Source organism: Rhinatrema bivittatum, chromosome 2, assembly GCF_901001135.1.
Source record: "Rhinatrema bivittatum chromosome 2, aRhiBiv1.1, whole genome shotgun sequence".
Lineage (NCBI taxonomy): Eukaryota > Metazoa > Chordata > Amphibia > Gymnophiona > Rhinatrematidae > Rhinatrema > Rhinatrema bivittatum.
The window spans coordinates 755807535-755827509 of record NC_042616.1 but is presented as its reverse complement, the minus strand read 5'-3'; the positions used below and the strand labels follow the sequence as shown (position 1 = coordinate 755827509).

At 40.6% G+C, this 19975-nt stretch overlaps 1 protein-coding gene across 2 annotated transcripts in view; it reads left to right on the top strand.

Moving 5' to 3' along the window:
• TAF2 (TATA-box binding protein associated factor 2) overlaps positions 1-19975 on the top strand; it is a 316921-nt gene that overhangs the window by 241862 nt on the left and 55084 nt on the right. For both annotated transcript variants that reach the window (XM_029591949.1, XM_029591950.1), the window contains 3 exons: positions 2501-2640; positions 14328-14397; positions 16302-16411. In XM_029591949.1, the coding sequence (XP_029447809.1) occupies positions 2501-2640; positions 14328-14397; positions 16302-16411 (320 nt within the window). The remainder of the gene's footprint in view (positions 1-2500; positions 2641-14327; positions 14398-16301; positions 16412-19975) is intronic.

Sequence of the window (19975 nt, the reverse complement as noted above, 5' to 3'; positions counted from 1 at the left end):
ACCGTACTGAATCGGCCTGTATGAAAATATGTATTTATAATATAATCTAGAGGAAACTAAGATCATTTCAAATGACTAAATGAAAGAAAACCTTGTGTTTATTTTTAATTAATTAATTACTTCCATATTTATAACCCACTCAATCCTGGGTACTCAACGGCATACAAATTAACATAGTATTAAAATACAAACTTAAAATTAATAAAAGCAATGATACAAACTTAAAAAATCATAAACAATGATAAAATAAAAATATTAAAAATAAAAACAAAAGATAATTAATACTATGACTTATAAAGCCTGTGATATGATTGCTATTTTGTACCACTTGTTATCAGCATTCCTGTGATTCAGGAATTTACCTAATGAGCTTGGTTTTCCAAAATGTTAGAGGTCTGACTAACCCTAACAAACTCTGCAGATATCCCTTCCATGATTTTTTATAATCAGGACCGTAGAGCTTTTTTTCTCATTCTGCAAGAAAATGTATAGCTGGTAAGAGCTGATTAATTTCTTAGAGATGACAAAGTAAATATATACTTATTGATCACACTAGGAGATTTGTTGAATCTTCTTTTATTTATTTATTTATTTTTTGCTAGAGCTATAACATTTAGTGCATCCTTAGAATTATACAAAATCTTGAGTACATTTGTAGCGGAATATGTTTCAGCTCAAGAGGAAAGGGTATTTTTTTCAAGTCTCTATAGAGATGTAAATTTTGTATTGTAAGAAAGATGATCATTAAGCTTGCTGGAGTAGTGCAACCAAGATAGCATGATATTTTTGGTGTAAGCAATTAGGATACAAGTAAATTTTTGGCACAAGAAGAAATCAACTTGTTCTAGTCCTGTATTGGCTCCAATCTGCTGATTAGCAGGTGGATCATCTGTGGAATTATGGCTATGATAAAGCTTGATTTTGGTCTGTTGCACAGCTAATTTTCATTCTAGGTAGTAGTAGTGATTCTAAAAATGTTGTTCTATTTCCACTAGATCCCTTACCTTAATATAGTTCGTCCATATGAATGCACCAAAATCAAAGTTTACAATTAAAAACAAAAAATATATAAGGTGATACCATTATATTGTGGGGCAGATTTTATAATCTGCATGCGCGGGATACATTTGTGCGTGCTACCCGGCGCAAACAAATGTACACCCGATTTTATAACATGCGCGCGCAGCCGCACACATGTTATAAAATCCGGGGTTGGCACACGCACGCGCACTTGCGCACACACTTGCGCGAGCGAGCCCTAGGGGAGCCCTGATGGCTTTCCCCGTTCCCTCCGAGGCCGCTCTGAAATCAGAGCGGCCTCGGAGGGAGCTTTCCTTCTGCTCCCCCCCCCCACCTTCCCCTCCCTTCCCCTATCTAACCCACCCCCAAGCCCGACCTAAATCCCCCCCTACCTTTATTTCAGGTTTTACACCTGCCTCTGGCAAGCGTAACTTGTGCGTGCCGGCCAGCTGCCGGCGCGCCATCCCCCAGCACGGCCGCTGTGCCGGAGGCCTTGGGACCGCCCACAACCCCACCCCTTCCCGCCCCTTTTTCAAAGCCCCGGGACATACGCGTGTCACAGGGCTTGCGCGCATCGCCAAGCCTATGCAAAATAGGCTTGGCGCACGCAGGAGCAGGTTTTCGGGGTTACGCGCATAACTTACGCGTGTAACCCTTTGAAAATCTGCCCCTGTATGATCAAGTCAAAAAATTTATGAGGTTTATCCAATAAAAAGGTATCACCTTACATATTTTGTTTTTTGTAGCGTTTGTTTGTTTGTTTTTATTTGTTAACCTGAATAAATAAAAGAAGATTCAAAAAAATCTCCTAGTGTGATCAATAAGTGTATATTTACTTTGTCACCTCTAAGAAATTAATCAGCTAATACCAGCTATACATTTTCTTGCAGAATGAAAAATAAAGCTCTGCGGTCCTGATTATAAAAAAATCATGGAAGTGATATCTGCAGAGTTAGGGTTAGTCAGACCTCTAACATTTTGGAAAACCAAGCTCATTAGGTAAATTCCTGAATCACAGGAATGCTTTAATATGTCAGTCATCAAATCTACCAAACTAATGTATCCTTTTTTGCTGATGAAGTTTACTCAGGGTAGTATTTTTATAAAAATAATAAAAATTAGGCTTCATTAAACGTAGAAACATGGTGGCAGATAAAGACCATATGACCCAACCAGTGTGCCCATCCAGCCAATTAATTTAGGATATAATTCCCATCACTTCTTTAGAAATCCCCTGTATTTATCCCATGCTTTCTTGAATTCAGATACGAAGACAAAAATAAATATACTGGTTCATCAGTGATGTACATAATTCAATACATATTTATGCAGTTTTCTTCATATTTGGCAGATATTAGAAGATAGAAATTGTACTTCTTTGTTTTGCACCCTCCTTGTGTCATTATTATTTTCTCTTTCTCTACTTGTCTACTTTTACATACGTCTCATGGAATGAATTATTTGATTTTGTTTCTTCTAGTTGTCTGAGAGCTATTCGTGTGCTTCAAAAGAATGGGCATGTCCCCAGTGATTCTACTGTTTTTAAGTCATATGCAGAGTGTGGACACTTTGTGGATGTTCGTGTAGCAGCTTTGGAAGCAGTTGTCGATTATACAAAAGGTAGAGTCTCTCTTTCCTTTAATGTTAATTTCTTAAGAGCTACAGAATGAAAGTAAAAAGAAAACTTCAGTAGCTACATTTATTTTCTTTAAAGCAACACTCAAAAGTCAACTTTGTTGAGTTGCTCTTTTGCAGGATGTATAACACCACTTTTTTACTCTTGAATAAATTTGGTGAAATACTGCTGTTTAACAGATCTTAGTGATCTGGGTATTTTGTAATGTCTGTGGGTTCTCTATGAATTTTAGGCATGATCTAATCAATTTATTGACTAAAACATTTAGAAGTGAATTTTAAAAGCCCGATGCAGGCATTAATTAGGGGATGCATGAAGATTTTGGGCTCATTCACGCAGATTTTAAAAGCCACCAAGATACGCACATATCTCCCACAGTGCGCACATCTCAAACGTTTTCCAAAAGGGGAGGGGCATGAGCATTTCAGGGCGTGAACCAAAGATGTGCATATAAATACTGATGTCACATTCATGGATCTGATGGCAACCTTTAGGAATTCCAAGGCCAACAGGTTCCTTTGTTTTCAGAAGGAATGAGGTTTCAGCAGAATCCTGCCCTAGACAAGGGACAAGCCCCTTTACATCTTCCTGCCCTAAACTCTCATAGGCAGGATACTGAAAAGGCTAGAAGACCACTCCTCCGCGGTAATCTATGTGGCTCCGGATTGACCAAGAAGATGCAGGCTTGGACAGATTAATGACTGGGCTCCCTCATCATTTACTCGAGGAGTGTGGGCTATTCTTGCAGGGTCTTGTGATTATAGAGGATCACTTGCACATGAAGCAATATTCCCTCAACCATGCTAAAGCTCCTTGGCATAGGTTCAAGTATGGCGTCTTTTTGAGTTTCTGTGAAGAGGCGTCAATATTCCTGGAGTGCTGATGTGGCCACTATTTTGGGCTTTCTTCAGAGAAACCTAGATAAGGATCTGGCACTTAATTTTTTTTAAGGTTCATGTTGCAGTTATTTCTTGCTTTAGAAGTCAGGTTACAGGGTGCTCCACAAGCATCACATCCACATTTCTATTCGGCCCCCTTTCATCATCATTATTATTTATTTATAATCATGCTTTTCTACCATGAGTATTCAAAGCATGTGACAGGGAACTTAATTACAATAAGAACATAAGAACATGCCTATACTGGGTCAGACCAATGGTCCATCAAGCCCAGCATCCTGTTTCCAACAGTGGCCAATCCAGGCCATAAGTACCTGACAAGTACCCAAAAACTAAGCCTATTCCATGCTACTGTTACTAGTAATAGCAGTGGCTATTTTCTAAATCAACTTAATTAACAGCAGTAATGGACTTCTCCTCCAAGAACTTAACCAATCCGTTTTTAAACACAGCTACACTAACTGCACTAAGCACATCCTCTGGCAACAAATTCCAGAGTTTAATTGTGCGTTGAGTGAAAAAGAACTTTCTCCAATTAGTTTTTAAATGTGCCCCATGCTAACTTCATGGAGTGCCCCCTGGTCTTTCTATTATCCAAAAGAGTAAATAACCGATTCACCTCTACCCATTCTAGACCTCTCATGATTTTAAACACCTCTATCATATCCCCCCTCAGCCGTCTCTTCTCCAAGCTGGAAAGTCCTAACCTCTTTAGTCTTTCCTCATAGGGGAGTTGTTCCATTCCCCTTATCATTTTGGTAGCCCTTCTCTGTACCTTCTCCATCGCAATTATATCTTTTTTGAGATGCGGCGACCAGAATTGTACACAGTATTCAAGGTGCGGTCTCACCATGGAGCGATACAGAGGCATTATGACATTTTCCGTTTTATTCACCATTCCCTTTCTAATAATTCCCAACATACTGTTTGCTTTTCGGACTGCCCAGGCACACTGAACCGATGATTTCAATGTGTTATCCACTATGATGCCTACATCTCTTTCTTGGGTGGTAGCACCTAATATGGAACCTAACATTTTGTAACTATAGCATGGGTTATTTTTCCCTATGTGCATCACCTTGCACTTATCCACATTAAATTTCATCTGCCATTTGGATGCCCAATTTTCCAGTCTCAGAAGGTCTTCCTGCAATTTATCACAATCTGCTTGTGATTTAACTACTCTGAACAATTTAGTATCATCTGCAAATTTGATTACCTCATTTGTCGTATTTCATTCCAGATCATTTATAAATATATTGAAAAGTACGGGTCCCAATACAGATCCCTGAGGCACTCCACTGCCCACACCCTTCCACTGAGAAAATTGACCATTTAATCCTACTCTCTGTTTCCTGTCTTTTAGCCAGTTTGTAATCCACAAAAGGACATCGCCTCCTATCCCATGACTTTTTAGTTTTCTTAGAAGCCTCTCATGAGGGACTTTGTCAAACACCTTCTGAAAATCCAAATGTATTACATCTACTGGTTCACCTTTATCCACATGTTTATTAACCCCTTCAAAATATGAAGCAGATTTGTTAGGCAAGACTATCCATGAGTAAATCCATGTTGACTGTGTTCCATTAAACCATGTCTTTCTATGTGCTCTATGATTTTGATCTTTAGAATAGTTTCCACTATTTTTCCTGGCACTGAAGTCAGGCTCACTGGTCTATACTTTCCAGGATCGTCCCTTGAGCCCTTTTAAAATATTGGGGTTACATTGGCAACTCTCCAGTCTTCAGGTACAATAGACAATAAACAAGAACTGATCTACATAAGACAGGAACCGATCTATAAACAACAGGATTTATAGCAGGTAACAAGTGACTGTTCCCACAATATGGAGCACATGAGATCGTGTGGGTTCTATAGCAGGTCCAAAGCTATGGAACTCCCTACCTGAGATGCTATGGTTAATACCAGACAGAAAGAGATTAACATGTGAGCTAAAAACATGGCTATTCAAAAATTCATATAACCTAACTTTAAAACCTGAATGTAGAAAGAAACAATAACAAGAAGGTCAAAAGATACTAACTGAAGCACAAAGAGAATGAAAGTATCGATTCAACATAATAACTAAAAAGTGAAATCCGTCATATTGTTTTAATTTTATTCTATCTTAACTTTCTTTACCCCTTGGCCATGTCTTCAAAAAGTATCGGAACAATTCGATTGATAGATGTCAGTGCCTATCTATGAAAATTACCCACATTACCCGTTATTACTTGTAACTATGAATGTTACTTTTGGAAACCATTGTGAACTTTTACATGGAACGACTGTATATAAAATGTCTAAATGAATAAATAACAGAAAACAATTAACAGTGGGTTACAATATACAGATCAATAACCAAACTTAGGGAAGCAGTTTATAGTATATAGTTAAAATCCGATAGAAGCCTTCCCACTTTGTGTTGCTATCGGCTTGCGGAATTTTATGGATTCTGGGGGGGGGGGGGGGGGTGGTAAGGGAACAGTATTCTCTTCAGGAGTTTGACAGGGTGGCTGCAAGCCATAGGCTTTTATAAACAAGCAGGTTTTCAGGGTTTTCCTGAATATGAGCAGATCAGGGGCATGTCTGATTTCACATGGAAGTGAGTTCCAGAGGGTGAGGGCTGAACCTGTAAAAGTTCTTTTCCTAGTGGTTATGAGTTTAAGTTTTCTGGGGGTTGGCACAACCAGGCACTCTTGGAGTAGTGACTGCAGAGGGGGCGGTTGGGTGTATAGGGGAAGAGACAGTTATATAGGTATAAAGGTGCTAGATCTTTGAAGGCCTTGAATGTGAGGACCAGGGTTTTGAACTACTACTACTTCTAAACATTTCTGTAGCATTACACGACATACGCACCAAATGCACCAAAAAAAAAAAAAGACAGTCCCTGCTCGGTAGAGCTTACAATATAATAAGACAAACACAGGACAAGAGACTTTTGGCATTTTATAAAGTAAGCAATGGTTAGAAAAGAAACAGAAAAAGAAAATTAGTTAATGAGGCCAAAAGCAGACAATCAGACCTAAAATTTAAAAGTGGCCTCAAAATGTTGGATCTTTAGATGAGATTTAAACCTGGTGAGAGAGGGAGCATGACGCACCAATTCAGGAAGAATATTCCAAACACATGGCGCAGCCAGGAGGAAAGCACGGAGTTGGGAATTGGCGGTAGAGGAGAAAGGCACAGATAGAAATGATTTGTCTGATGAGCGGAGTGTATGAGTAGGGGATGTAGCAAGAGGTAAGAGAGAGAGAGGTAGTGAGGTGCTGCAAAGTGAAGGCACTCCTGTTAGTTCTGTTACAACTTGTTATATTTATTACCATGTTATAATGTAAAATATTCTTGTTATATTTATTACCATGTTATAATGTAAAATATTCTTGTTATATTTATTACCATGTTATAATGTAAAATATTCTTATATCTATTTAATACCATGTTATAATGTAAAATAGGGCTGTTATCACCCTATTCCTTTAGTTATCTGGAAACCGATGTGATATCTCGATCGAATGTCGGTATACAAAAGAAATAAATAAATAAAAAATAAATAAATAAAAGGTGAACTTTGAACTGAATGCGGGAGTGGATAGGGAGCCAATGCAGTGACTTCAGAAGAGGGATTATGTGAGTGTAGTGACTTTGGCGAAAAATAATTCATGCAGCTCAATTTAGGATAGATTGTAGTGGAGAGAGATGGCTTCCTGGGAGACCCCCGAGGAGCAGGTTACAATAGTCTAAGCAGAAGGAGATGGTTCTGGTAGTATGTTCAGAAAGGAAGGGACAGATTTTGGTGATGGTATAGAGAATGAAATGGCATGTTTTAGCAGAGTTTTGGATATGCGTAGAGCAGGAGAGAAAGGGGTAGAAAATGACTCCTAGATTATTGGCTGAAGGAACCAGAAGAATGACCATGTTATCCAAAAAATAGAGAAGGGAAGAAGAGGGGAGATGGGCTTGGGCATGGCAATGTGAAGGGAGCCAGTGTAGGGATCTCAGGAGGGGGGTGATGTGGTCATTTTCTGGCCTTTAGTATAGTTCAAACAGCTGCATTTTGAATGAGCTGTTGTTTCTTGAGTAGTCTGATGGAAAGAACATTGCAATAGACCAGGTGGGAATTAGCAGAGACCTGGATCACTTTTTCAAATTCATGGTCATCGAAGAAAGGATGAAGGTGACGCAGTTGATGTAACTGGAAAAAGGCTTTGGTTACTGACCAAATTTGGGCATCAGTGGTAAGTTTGGAGTCCAGGAGGAAACCCAGGCTTCTAACCTGGTGAGAGAATGGGAGGAAAGTCCCATCTAGGGTCATCCTCAAATGGATGGAGGTGTGATCCTGTTTCCAATCCACAGGACCTCTCTTTTTTTTTGGGGGGGGGGGGCTCAATTTAATTTTATTGTGGAACAACCAGTTTGAGACTTTCACTATAGGCCAGCGTTGAGTTCAGAGATTGCCTGTTTGGAATTGGGCCCAGGGGCAATAGCTGGATGTCATCAGTGTATGTGTGGTAGAGAATGTTGGCATTTTGAGCAGTTTACAGAGTTGGATCATGTATGTATTAAAGAGAGTAGGGAAGAGAATGGAGCCCTTAAGGGACTCCATACAGGAAAGGGCCAGGGGTATGAGGATACTTGCCCCAGAGAGATGATCTAGGTGCGGTCTTGGAAGAAGGATTGAAGCCATTTTAGTGCCGGGCCCGAAATGCCCAAGTCTGTTAGGCAGAAGATCGGGATCTGGTGGTCAATGGTGTCAAAGGTTGGAGAGAGGGTGAAGAGTACTAAGAGTGCAGGCCCTTGGTTCCTCAATGGGACCTTAATTTGGTCTGTGAGTTCTCTCTTCTCTAAAGGATCTATCCTTGAAACTATTTTTCTGGTAGCCATCTGTTCCTCCAGATGTATTTTGGAGTTGCTGGCTCTATTTTGCAAGGTCCCCTGCCTGGGTTTCTTTGCTGAATCAGTTACCTTTTGTCAAGTTCTGTCCTTTTTACCAAAGGTAATGTCGCCTTTTCATTTGAATCAGTCCCTTGTTTCAAATCTTTCAGGGAAACGAATAATAGCAGCTTCTATCTCTTAGATGTCCATTATATGCTTCTCTGATATCTGAAGGTGATGAATTCCTTTCGGAAAATGGACAGATTATTTGTACTGTTTGACAGCCCTCGAAAGGGCATAGTAGTTTCCAAGCCCTGGACAGATGGATTAAGCAGGCAATTGATTCAGCATACTTGCTCATTCCACAAAGGTCCAGGTGTAATCCTTTGCTGTGGCTCCAGAGGATATCTGTAAGGCCTTCTTTTGGTAAACATTACAGTTTGGATATGCAAGCCTAGGGTAAACACTGCATTCAGAGCGGACTTTTTCAAATCAGTCTTGTTTTCTTCCCACCCAGACTAGTTTGGCTTGGGTACTTCCCACTTGTTTGAACTAGTCTAGCAGGATTGTAAGGAAGGAAAAAAGTGAATCTTACCTGTTAATTTATTTTCTTTGAGCCCTTTTAGCCCATTCTAGGACCCATCCAGGAACTCAGCAGCTTACAAACTATCCCTCTACTTTTGTCTGCCAGGCCAGGTTTCTTTAGGGAGGCATAAAGATTCCTCTGTATCATCCTTCCAGTTGCCACCTCATCTCTCCATCCCTCTTTAAGGACTGCTTTTATTTTCCCACACCTCCATGTCAATTTACATATAATTGGAGTGGGGGGGGGCGGATTGCTGTACTGCTTTGACAGAAGGTTACTGGTAAGTGCCTGGACTACACCTTCCTTATGACGAGTGATGAGATCACGGGAAAAAGGTGTGTCCTTTGTCTCCATTAGCTAGAAGGCAAAGTTTATTCGCTTGTCTGAATTTGTCTAGCAGGTCTCAAAGAAAGGAAATTAACAATGAAGATAAAATTTCTCCTTCTTTGGATCTCTATTAAAAGAATCATTCTTTGACATTTTGAAAACGCTTCTGTTCTGTAATATTACAACAGATAGTTTCTTCTTTAAGATATAGACAAGCTGTTAAGCCCGTCAAAACGGGCAAATTAAAATTGTATTTTTTCGGTTCATTTTCGGACATGGCACTCTTCTATGCTTCTTCTCCCTCACGCCAGCTTCCCCTTGCTCATTCACCTCAGTCACTCATTCTCCTCCCCCTCGGTCACTCACCCCCCTTCCTCCACTCACCTCCCTTCCCTCCCCTGCCCCCACTCAAACTCCCTTCCCTCAGTTTTACTAACCCTCTTTCTCCCACTGCCTCCCTCCCCTCACTGAAACCCCCTTCCCTCATTCTCACTCCCTCCCCTTCCCTCCTCAGTCATTACTTTGTGACTCGAGAATGTCACTCTTCTACACTTCTTTTCCCTCACTCCCCCTTCCCCTCACTCATTCACCTTGGTCACTCATCCTCCTTCCCCTCGGTCACTCACCCCCCTTCCTCCACTCACCACTTTTTCTTGCAAGTCCATTCAAACGGGCGAGATTCCGTCGATCAGACCTGCTCTCTTCTCCACAACTTCTTACCCTTCCCTCTTACTCCCTCATATCCTCTTCCCTTTTCCTTCCATCCCCTCTCATCTTCCCTTTCTTTCCCCTCTCATCTTCCCTTTCCTTCCCCTCTTACCTCATCCACAACCCCTTCCCTCTCCCTCAGCCCTCCTCCACTCCCTCTTTTTCTCTTCTCCAGAACTTCTTTCCCTTCCCACTTACTCATATCCTCTTCCCTTTTCCTTCCATCCCCTCTCATCTTCCCTTTCTTTCCCCTCTCATCTTCCCTTTCCTTACCCTCTTACCTCATCCACAACCCCTTCCCTTTCCCTCAGCCCTCCTCCACTCCCTTTTTCTCTTCTCCACAACTTCTTACCCTTCCCACTTACTCATTTTCTCTTCCCTTTGCCTTCCATCCCCTCTCCTCTTCCCTGTCCTTCCCCTCTCTCCTCTTCCCTGTCCTTCCCCTCTCTCCTCATCCACGACCCCTTCCCTGTCCCTCAGCCCTCCTCCACTCCCTGGTTCCTGCAAGCCCATTCACACGTGAGAGCAGCTGAAGCTTCCAGCCAGAGGTGAGAGGCAGCCCAGAGGGTTGGCGAGGCTTCCGTCGATGGCCGTTGCCATTCGATTCTCTCTCTGCATTCGTCTCTCCTCTCCAGTGTTCGCGCACCTTCCCATTCACCCCCCCCCGCCTCGAAACTCTCCGCTTGCAGAACTCGTGCCAGTTGAGCCCTAACCGACGTGCCGCAAATGCCGCGCTGGTTCTCGTCTCCATGGAGAGAGATGCACGGCACGTCACTCAGAGCTCTCTGCTTCGCGCATGTGCGGCAGAGCTGCTCTCTACCTCACATTTGCGGCACGTTGGTCAGGGCTCATTTATCTGTATTGATATCAATATTCAGCAGATTAGCCATATAAATTGTCACAGATATTCAGCAGATTGCTGCTGATTAGGTGTTCCTCTGAATATAGCCGGATAAACCTATCTGGTTAACTTTTGAACTGCTCTCCAGCACGACCTGACTTTCCTGGATAAATAATGCCACCCTGGACTGCCTCCATCTTAGGTTGATAAAACAAGGAGGAAGGCGATCTAAAAAAGCCTGGAGGCAACACACACAATAGATGCCAGGAAATGTCCGTTAAGATGCTTTATTAGGAGACTTGTATGTCCAATGTAAAAATGCCCGACTCAGGCCGAGTTTCGACCCCCCACTAGGGGGCTGCCTCAGGGGCTACAATAAACAAATAACGATTACGACTTAACAATGCAAGACATACATGACTTACAAAAATCATAAAAAAAGAACTTAAAGGTAACAAACAGATCGACCAGTGTGTGCAACATTTAAATTGAAACATGCAAATTGAACATCATGTAAAATATACATGTAATTCATAATTGAATACAGGGTGTGATAACGTGCTAAATTAGATGATTTTACCTGTGTTCGAATGTCTTATGTATATGTAAAGATGATCTTTTGCCAATGATTTTCCAGAAAACTGTGAACTGTATAAAAAAATTGTACGAAAGTTATTATCAGATCATGATTAAGAGGCTGTAAAAAAATGTAAGTAAATTTGTTACATGAAATCTATTAAAAAATCTAAATTAAAATAATTCTATGGTGCCCGCAGCTCCTTACCAGAGCTTTTGAAGATTATTCAGATATTTGGCACGTTCTCGGGGCTGAAACTGAATTTAACTAAATCTGAGGCGTTAGATATTATGGGAACCCTCAAGGATACATGGAATGATTTTCCTTTATTATGGGCCACAGATACGATCAAGTATCTTGGGATTCGGATACATGTGAATCCTCAGCAATGGTATCTTCATAATATCACCCCATTAGTGAAATTATTCCAACAAAAAGTTAATAGTTGGATGTCGTTCCCATTATCCATTTCAGGACGGATAGCCTTAGTCAATATGATCCTGCTTCCCAAACTATTGTATATACTGCAAATGACTCCTTTTTACTTGAAACCTAAAGATGTCCGTCTCTTTCATCGAATTTTGGGTACCTTCTTTTGGAGCCCCAAGAAAGCTAGGATGGCCTTCCCTAAATTAATGGTGCCCAAGTCCGATGGGGGATTAGGAGTTGCTAACTTGCGGTATTATAATATTGCTTGTTTATTACCTACTTTACGGGAGTGGCTGGGCTATGGGAGCGAATCAGAGGTTCTGCAACTTGAAAGGGAGGCATTTACCCCTCACCATTTGGCGTTTCTACTGCATTCTCCAACTGGGGCCCTGCCATCCTTCGTCACGGGCAGCCTAGTTGCTAGTGGTTTGCGTAACTGCTGGAAATACCTCCGGTTATTTTTACATTTGGATTGGAAGGTATCTTACTGTCTCCCGTTACTTAATAATCCAGTCCTTCCTGCCGGAATACCGAGTCGAACTTTACTGAGACTTCGGGAGAGGGGTATTGTCAATATTCTTCCCTTTGTTGACTTGCGGTGCAACTCGATTCGTTCTTTTGAATATTGTTGCCACAACCTTAATCTGCTCCCCTCGGACTATCTTACATACCTCCAGGTTCGCAGTTATATTCGGAGCTGCATTACTGGTTGTAAATGGGGGATTACGAATGGTCCTTTCCAGAGGCTGTTACATCTTAGTTCACTCAAATTAGTGAGACTCTCTATGTACTATAAGTTTCTGCATGATAATTCTTCTTACCATTTATACCGTACATGTGCCTCCACATGGTCGATAGATTTAGCATGTGACATCCCAATGAAAGCCTTACGAGCGAGCTGTCATGCAACTCAGAAGGCTGCTATTGGTATACCTCTCCGGGAAATACATTTTAAGGTAATTCACAAATTGGTGTTTTGGCCTCGCAAAGCATTCTTAGCAGGCATAGCTGCCTGTGGAGATTGTCTCAAGTGTTCTTATCACGATGCTACATTGGTACATTGCCTATGGGACTGTACATGTATACAAGATTTTTGGTTACAGGTTTTACAACACTTTCCCAACGGGATTACGTCAGACCAGGAGTGGAATGCTCGATTCTGCTTGTTGGGCATCCAGAATGAACCAGGACCTACACTCGGCTTGTCATCACTTTTGCTTCAAAAGAGTAGATTAATTGCTTTGCGTCTCATCTTACGTCACTGGTTGTCCGAAGCAGCTCCAACTCTTCGTGAATGGAGAGGTGCTATGTTTACTTTGTATCTAATGGAAAAGAAATCTCTGGAGCAGATGTCTCGCAAGCAGCAACTTCGATTTACAGCCTTATGGGATCCATTTCTTAAAACAATGCCTTCTTCTTTGATGGTGGACGTATCAAACTGCTCCTCTTAAAGCATGGATTTTTGCTCTGCTAATCAACAGTATCCACCTTCAGGAATATGGTGTCTTGGGGGGGGGGGGTTGGGGGGGGAAATCTACGGGAAAGGGGAGAGGGAAGAGGGCAGGGTGTTCTAGTCTTTAGGAGACGTGCATGCATTACTGTATTGTCAGTATGACTTTCGTCATGGTTGTTGTGCTGTTACTGTGCAAATTGTTCTTATTGTTATTGTTATGGTGCACTATTCCTGTATGTACCACGCTTTCCTGTAAAATCTCAATAAAAAATGATTACAAACAAAAAAAAAAATAATTCTATGGAATAACAAACTTTTAAATATGTGCAAAAAACATAAATTATCCTGCCGATGAACTAAAATATGCTTGTATGGAAGACTTGTAAAATATTTAGGTCACAATACTAAAAAAATGAGTGTAAAAAAGTGTTGTAATTCAAATTAAATGAATAAATGTGTGGAAAAAATGGAATGAAATATAGGTAAAAAGGATGGCTTTAATTATTGTATGGTCTATGAATGTATGTGAGCAAATGGAATTGCAATAACATAATAACAGGAAAAAGAGTCTGAATGTGGATGGACACTACGGTGAAGTGAACAACAGGGCTATGGCGTGGTGCACAATCACGAATATATCTCATTATGTACAATATAAGTGCTTATAAATGAAGCATGTTTTTAGAATATGCATAGCTTTTAGAATATGGCTCATCTTATTTGAGCTCACATTCTAAAAATATTAAACGTATACAATGAATGTAATTAAAAAGTAATGAAACCTACTGATGTTAGGAAGATGCAATTCAGTGTTCAGAGCAGCGGGACATTTTAAAACTCTGTCCAGCTAAATCCCAAACTTAGCCAGACAAACTGAATATTGACTCCATAATTTCTTCCTTGTACCTGTGACAATTCTACTTCCTTTTAACCCTAATAGTCTTATATTTTTCTTCTCTCTGTATTTTGTTTTTAGTGGACAGAAGCTATGAGGATCTACAGTGGCTTCTTAAAATGGCTCAGATTGATGCTTTACCATATATAAGGTTAGTATATGAATGTTTTTTTAAATATTGGATCCTTATGTGAAAATGATTGCCTAAAGAAATGGTACATTGTACTTATTCTCAGTCGGTGCAGGGGCTTACCTTTTCACTCAGCTGCAAGAACAGAAAACACTTTAAAATTGTTAAGCTGGGTTTTAACAAGACACAAACTGAGATGCCAGCCAAATGTGGGCGATGGCCCTGCTCAGAATCTCCCTAGTCCACATGATGAAGCTGCAGGGTAGGGAGAACAGCTGGCAAAACTGTTGCCTGAATTCAGATCACATGAGCTGGCTGCTGCCAAGGCTGGGGCTACTGCACATTACAGAAGTTAAATAAAGTAAGAAATTATAGTAATTGTTCTGCAAAGGTACCAATAGAGTAAAGTACATATGGTTAAGATGAGGCACACTGTTTGTCATCCTCTCCTCTTCAAATAGTAAAGGAGCCATAGCTGCTTGACAGCCGCATTTGTATATATCCCAGTACGTCTCAAAAATGTGCTGTCATTGTACAGATTAAACAACTGCTGTAACTGTTTGCCAGATTAGGCAGTATTGTGACTGTTGTGTGCTGTAGTCTAAAACTAGTCTGTTAAGCAATGAGAATGTTATTACGGATAAAGGAACCTGGTGGCCCATCTTCTGATTTTAGACAATCACCAACAGAAGTCAGTGTAGAAAAAAGAGAGAAACATTACCTATTGTGGGGTTCAGGATTCAGAGTTTTGTTTTTCTGCTGTCTTTATTTATATCATGAAGGCACACCAACTGCAGAATTGCAACATATTATTAAACACATGTAAGTTTTTGGTTTTCCTAGCCTCAACAAAAGGATTCCAAGTTGTATAACCTTCCTGCGCTGGCTGGTTCAGCTAAAACTTGATGTTGACTCTGCTGTTTTTCTTCTGCTTTTTAAATGATAACTTGAATCCAGCTAGGATGATATATTGTATAAGATGTTTTTAAACTTAAATTATCTCTCCTTGGGCTAGCCCTGTGGTTTAGGCCATAGCACTGTGTCCTATGACACATGGAATCTATGTTCAAATACCTCAAATATCAGGGTTAGTCAGTCCTGGGCGTGCCATGGAGAAGATGTGCTCATGCCAAGGGGGAGAGAGAATACGGTTACTGCTCTTACAGTGGCAATCCGGGCGGACTAATGAGCGGTGCTGAATATACGTCTTGGAGGAGGTGCTTCTGTGGCCCTCAGGCTGGCAAAGCTACCCTGAGGTGCCTGACATGATAGAGGCAGTGGAGGGAGAAAATCAGTGGGAATAGAGAAAAATAAAGTATCTCTCAGTATTGAATCACGGAATAAGCTGCTCAAATAAGTGACATGGGATTTTGAATCAAAAGATGAATAATATAATACATTGTGTTATCAGAAAACCGAACTCTACTAAAAATATGTGAGGTCTCCAGAGCAGACTAGAACTGATATTGTATTATGTTGATATTTTGGAAGGGATGCTTAATAGCAATTCCTGCATAGCCAGAATTGGCTATGCAGAAATTTTCTAGAGCTTTGATCAAGAGAGGGTTAGGACAGAGGCTTAGTTCTAGGGAATCCAGGGTAAAACTAGCACTCTTCAATCAGGTAGAGAAAATGGGCAGATAAGATGGGACTTGACGTCTTTATTTGTTTTGTAATCTTTGATCTACTACTGGACAAGAGGGCAAGCAAATCAGTAAACTATGATTTGTTTACCTGCCAGGTATTCTGAGTAGATTTTAATTTATCATGTAATTGATGTGCATGAAAAATATTCTTGTACAATAATTTTATGCCCTTTATTTTGCTTAGAATTCATAAGAATCTGAGTAGTTACAGAAACAGTTAAGATATTAAAATGCCACTTTCTTTTGGATAACAGAAAAATGTTTTTATTTTTCTGTCAGGCATAAGATCCTTCACATGCTAACAAAAAATCCACCATTTAGCAAAAACATGGAGTCGCCCCTCTGCAACGAAGATCTGGTAGATCAGCTTTGGAAACTTATGAATTCAGGTTTGTATTATTCAGAACTTAAACTTTCTTTTACTACTTTCCCAGAATTTAGCATTCAGTTACCACGCAACAGACCATTTTTTGGTCTCCAGCTGGCTGAAGTCTGAAAAGGAAGCTGCCACTCTTTCAGATCAACTCTTTGGTTAAGAAAGGATGACATGGCACTCCAAACTACTTCCATATTGTAGAATAAGGCCTAAATAAACTTCTTTATGCTGAATGCAGTAACTTTACTAAAGCCAGCTAAAATGAGAAAAAAGTAAATATGATACTAAATTTTAGATTGTTTTATAATGATTCTTTATATCTTTTGTTTTTCCTTCCTGACTAATGCAACATTTTAATTTTCTACATTTGTGGAAAAAGAGCTGCCTAATGAAAAATGCTGGATCTTTTACATTTACCTGTTTTTCATTACTTATGCCTAGTTATGTCCCTTACTTTTAACAGCCTTCTATACATTAGCATTATATGTAATTTATGGTGTCTTCTTGGACACTGTGGCTTATTGTTCTCTTTTACATCAGTTCATTTACTATTTATTTACAGCCCTCTATGCTACCCTTTAGTGAATGGCTGAAAGCTCATTCACTAAAGGGTAGCATAGAAGGCTGTTAATAGTTCAGTGAAGTAAGATCTGCCAGATATCAGAAACAGAAAATTTCTTAATTTTGCCTTTAAAAATAGCAAATACTTTTGTTTATTCTCCAAGGATAAATAGAATGTTAAACCCTCGCAGGTGAGTGACATTATCCAATGAAGCCCATGCCAATGAAGTTTACTACAAAGCTTCTAGAAGCTTTTGCATACTCTCGTGAGCATGTGAATGTTGTCCAATGGGTCCCCTTCCAGTTTCTGTTTTTCCGCAGATCCCAACATTCACATGTTTTTCTCTCCTTAATACTTTTGTGTATGTTTTTGCTGGGTATCCATTTCTTTCTTTCAGTCCTCTTATGTTTGCAAGGTAAGTTTTTGGTCATATTTTCAAGTTTTCTTCAAGTTTGCATCAATAATGGTGCATCAAGCAGCATCACTAGGGTTTTTCTTTAAAACATTGAGTCATTTTATTTTGCTTCTCATGTTTTGGCTGATGTCCCCAAAGGAGAAGAGGACCAGTAGATGTAATAAACGTTCCCTTTGCAAACACTTCATGTCTGTCATGGACCATCATGACAGATGTGTGCTCTGTCTGGAAGAAGTCCTTAATGTCTACATGTTAGAAGATGACTCCCAGAGGACATTATTTCCTCTTAGAACTAATAGAAAAGCCCACTGACATTGAAGGACTAGGGAGCAGCTCTGAATACGAGTGGTGCATCAATGTCAAGAAAACTTTCTCCGCAATATCTGAAAATTTCCACTTTCAACTATGAAAAAAGTGTTCTATATCTGTTCACAAAAATCTTTAAACCAAAAAACAATAATTGTAAAATGGAAAAGTGGTAGTTTCATATATTGACCACTCAAAAGAGCACCATCTTTATGTTGTCTTTGTGGAAGGTGGTTAGTTAATGATTATAAGAGAAAGACCAGATGGCAGCCATAAAGATGGTGCTCTTTTGAGTGGTCAGTTTTTGAACCTACCATGTTTCCATTTTACAATTATTGTTTTTTGGTTTAAAGTAAGTAAGAAAACTTCCTCAACATCAAGCACCCAAAGAGGCCAATGAGATGAACTATAATTTTGCTCTGCCCACCAGATGAAAGTGAAGGATTCCACTTAATCGGTACCAGCATCAAGGAGAACCAATAGTGTACATTGGGCAAAGGCTAAGCAGCATTGGAATTGGTCCCTATCTGTGCACAATGCCGGGAGCATGGAGATTCTGGCTGTGGCCATACATCCCCTGAAGTGTTAGTGCAGAGAGGACAATTCATCCTCGCATCACTTTGGGAAATCATGACAGCCTCCTAAAATCCAGGTGCCAGCCACTGATTTCCTCAAGCTTCCCAGTCAGATGTGACCACCTATCCTGCTCCCCTTGTGGTATTAGCATTGGCAGGTTTTGAGGAGGAGTTGGAAAGAAGGATCAAAGTAGCACTGGACGGAAGAGTTGGAAACAGTGTATCAATATTGATATTGTCGATAGCTATGCAACTAGAGGGCCAACCACTGCTGGAGTCTGTCATGGATTATCTCCCACTACTCTAAAAGTTGTTTGCTCTTTAGGTACGATTAATCTTTCGGATGAATTTGTTTACCATTTATAGATAATCCCGTAGAGTTTTATACTATTCTCTAACCCCATTTTGTCATTCCCTTTTATTTGACTGTTTGTATTTTATGGGGTTTTTTTTACTCTAGTCCACTGAGAATCTTTTAGATCGGTGAAATATACATTTTTGCAAATAATTCCTCTGACATGTCTTCATTTGAGTCATCACCAATGAACATTTAAATTCTAGTGGGATCAAGCTACTCAGAGCTGCAGGAACATATCAGTATAAATTCAAGAACAATACCAGAAAATATTTTCTTCATGGAAAGGGTGGTGGATGCCTGAAATGTCCTCACAGAGGAGGTTGTGAAGTAAAAACTAGTGATGGAATTCAAAAGGTCATGGGATAAACACAGGAATTCTTTTGACATGAGGATGGCAATAAAGCACTAAGGTAACCTGTCATAACTTTCTGTCAGGCCGATACAGTACAGTGCGCTCTGATGGAGTGCACTGTTAACCTGCCCTTGGATGCGCGTTTTCTCTTACCCCTTATTCAGTAAGGGGAGGAAAACGCGCGTCCAACCCGTGGCACCTAGCGCCCTCAACATGCAAATGCATGTTGATGGCCCTATTAGGTATGCCCGCGAGATACAGTAAGTAAAATGTGCAACCAAGCCGCACATTTTACTTTAAGAAATTAGCACCTACCCAAAGGTAGGCGCTAGTTTCTGCCGGCACTGGGAAAGTGCACAGAAAAGCAGTAAAAACTGCTTTTCTGTGCACCCTCCGACTTAATATCTTGGCGATATTAAGTCGGAGGTCCCGAAGTGTAAAAAAAGTTAAAAAAAAAATTTAAACTGGGCCGGCGGCTGTCGGGCCGAAAACCGGACGCTCAATTTTGCCCGCATCCGGTTTCCGAGCCCGTGGCTGTCAGCGGGCTCGAGAACCGACGCCTCCTTTTGCCCGTTTCAACCGCACCACCTAATTTGCATACTGAATCGCGCGCACCAGCGACTGGCCATTCGTCCGCTCTCCCGCAGACTTTACTGAATCGGCCTGTGTGTGAGGGTAGCTACACAGAGCAGTAATTACAACCCTAACCATCTCGCTGGGTAGATTGGATGGTCCATTTTGATCTGTATTTGCTGTCATTGACTATGTTATGTTACTAGAGAAGGTCAGACTCCCTGACTTTATGGCTCTCCCATTCCAATCTGACCAAGGGCATGCCATTCCAAACCATATTCAGTTGTTCAAACCAATTGGACTAGGGAGCTCATCTAAATGGTCTAAACCCCCAATGTCTCTGATGTGTTAGGAGAAATGGCTTCACATCAGCCTTCTGGAGTTAAGATCAATATACTATGCAGTAAGAGCCTAACTTTCAAACTTGTCTGTGGTA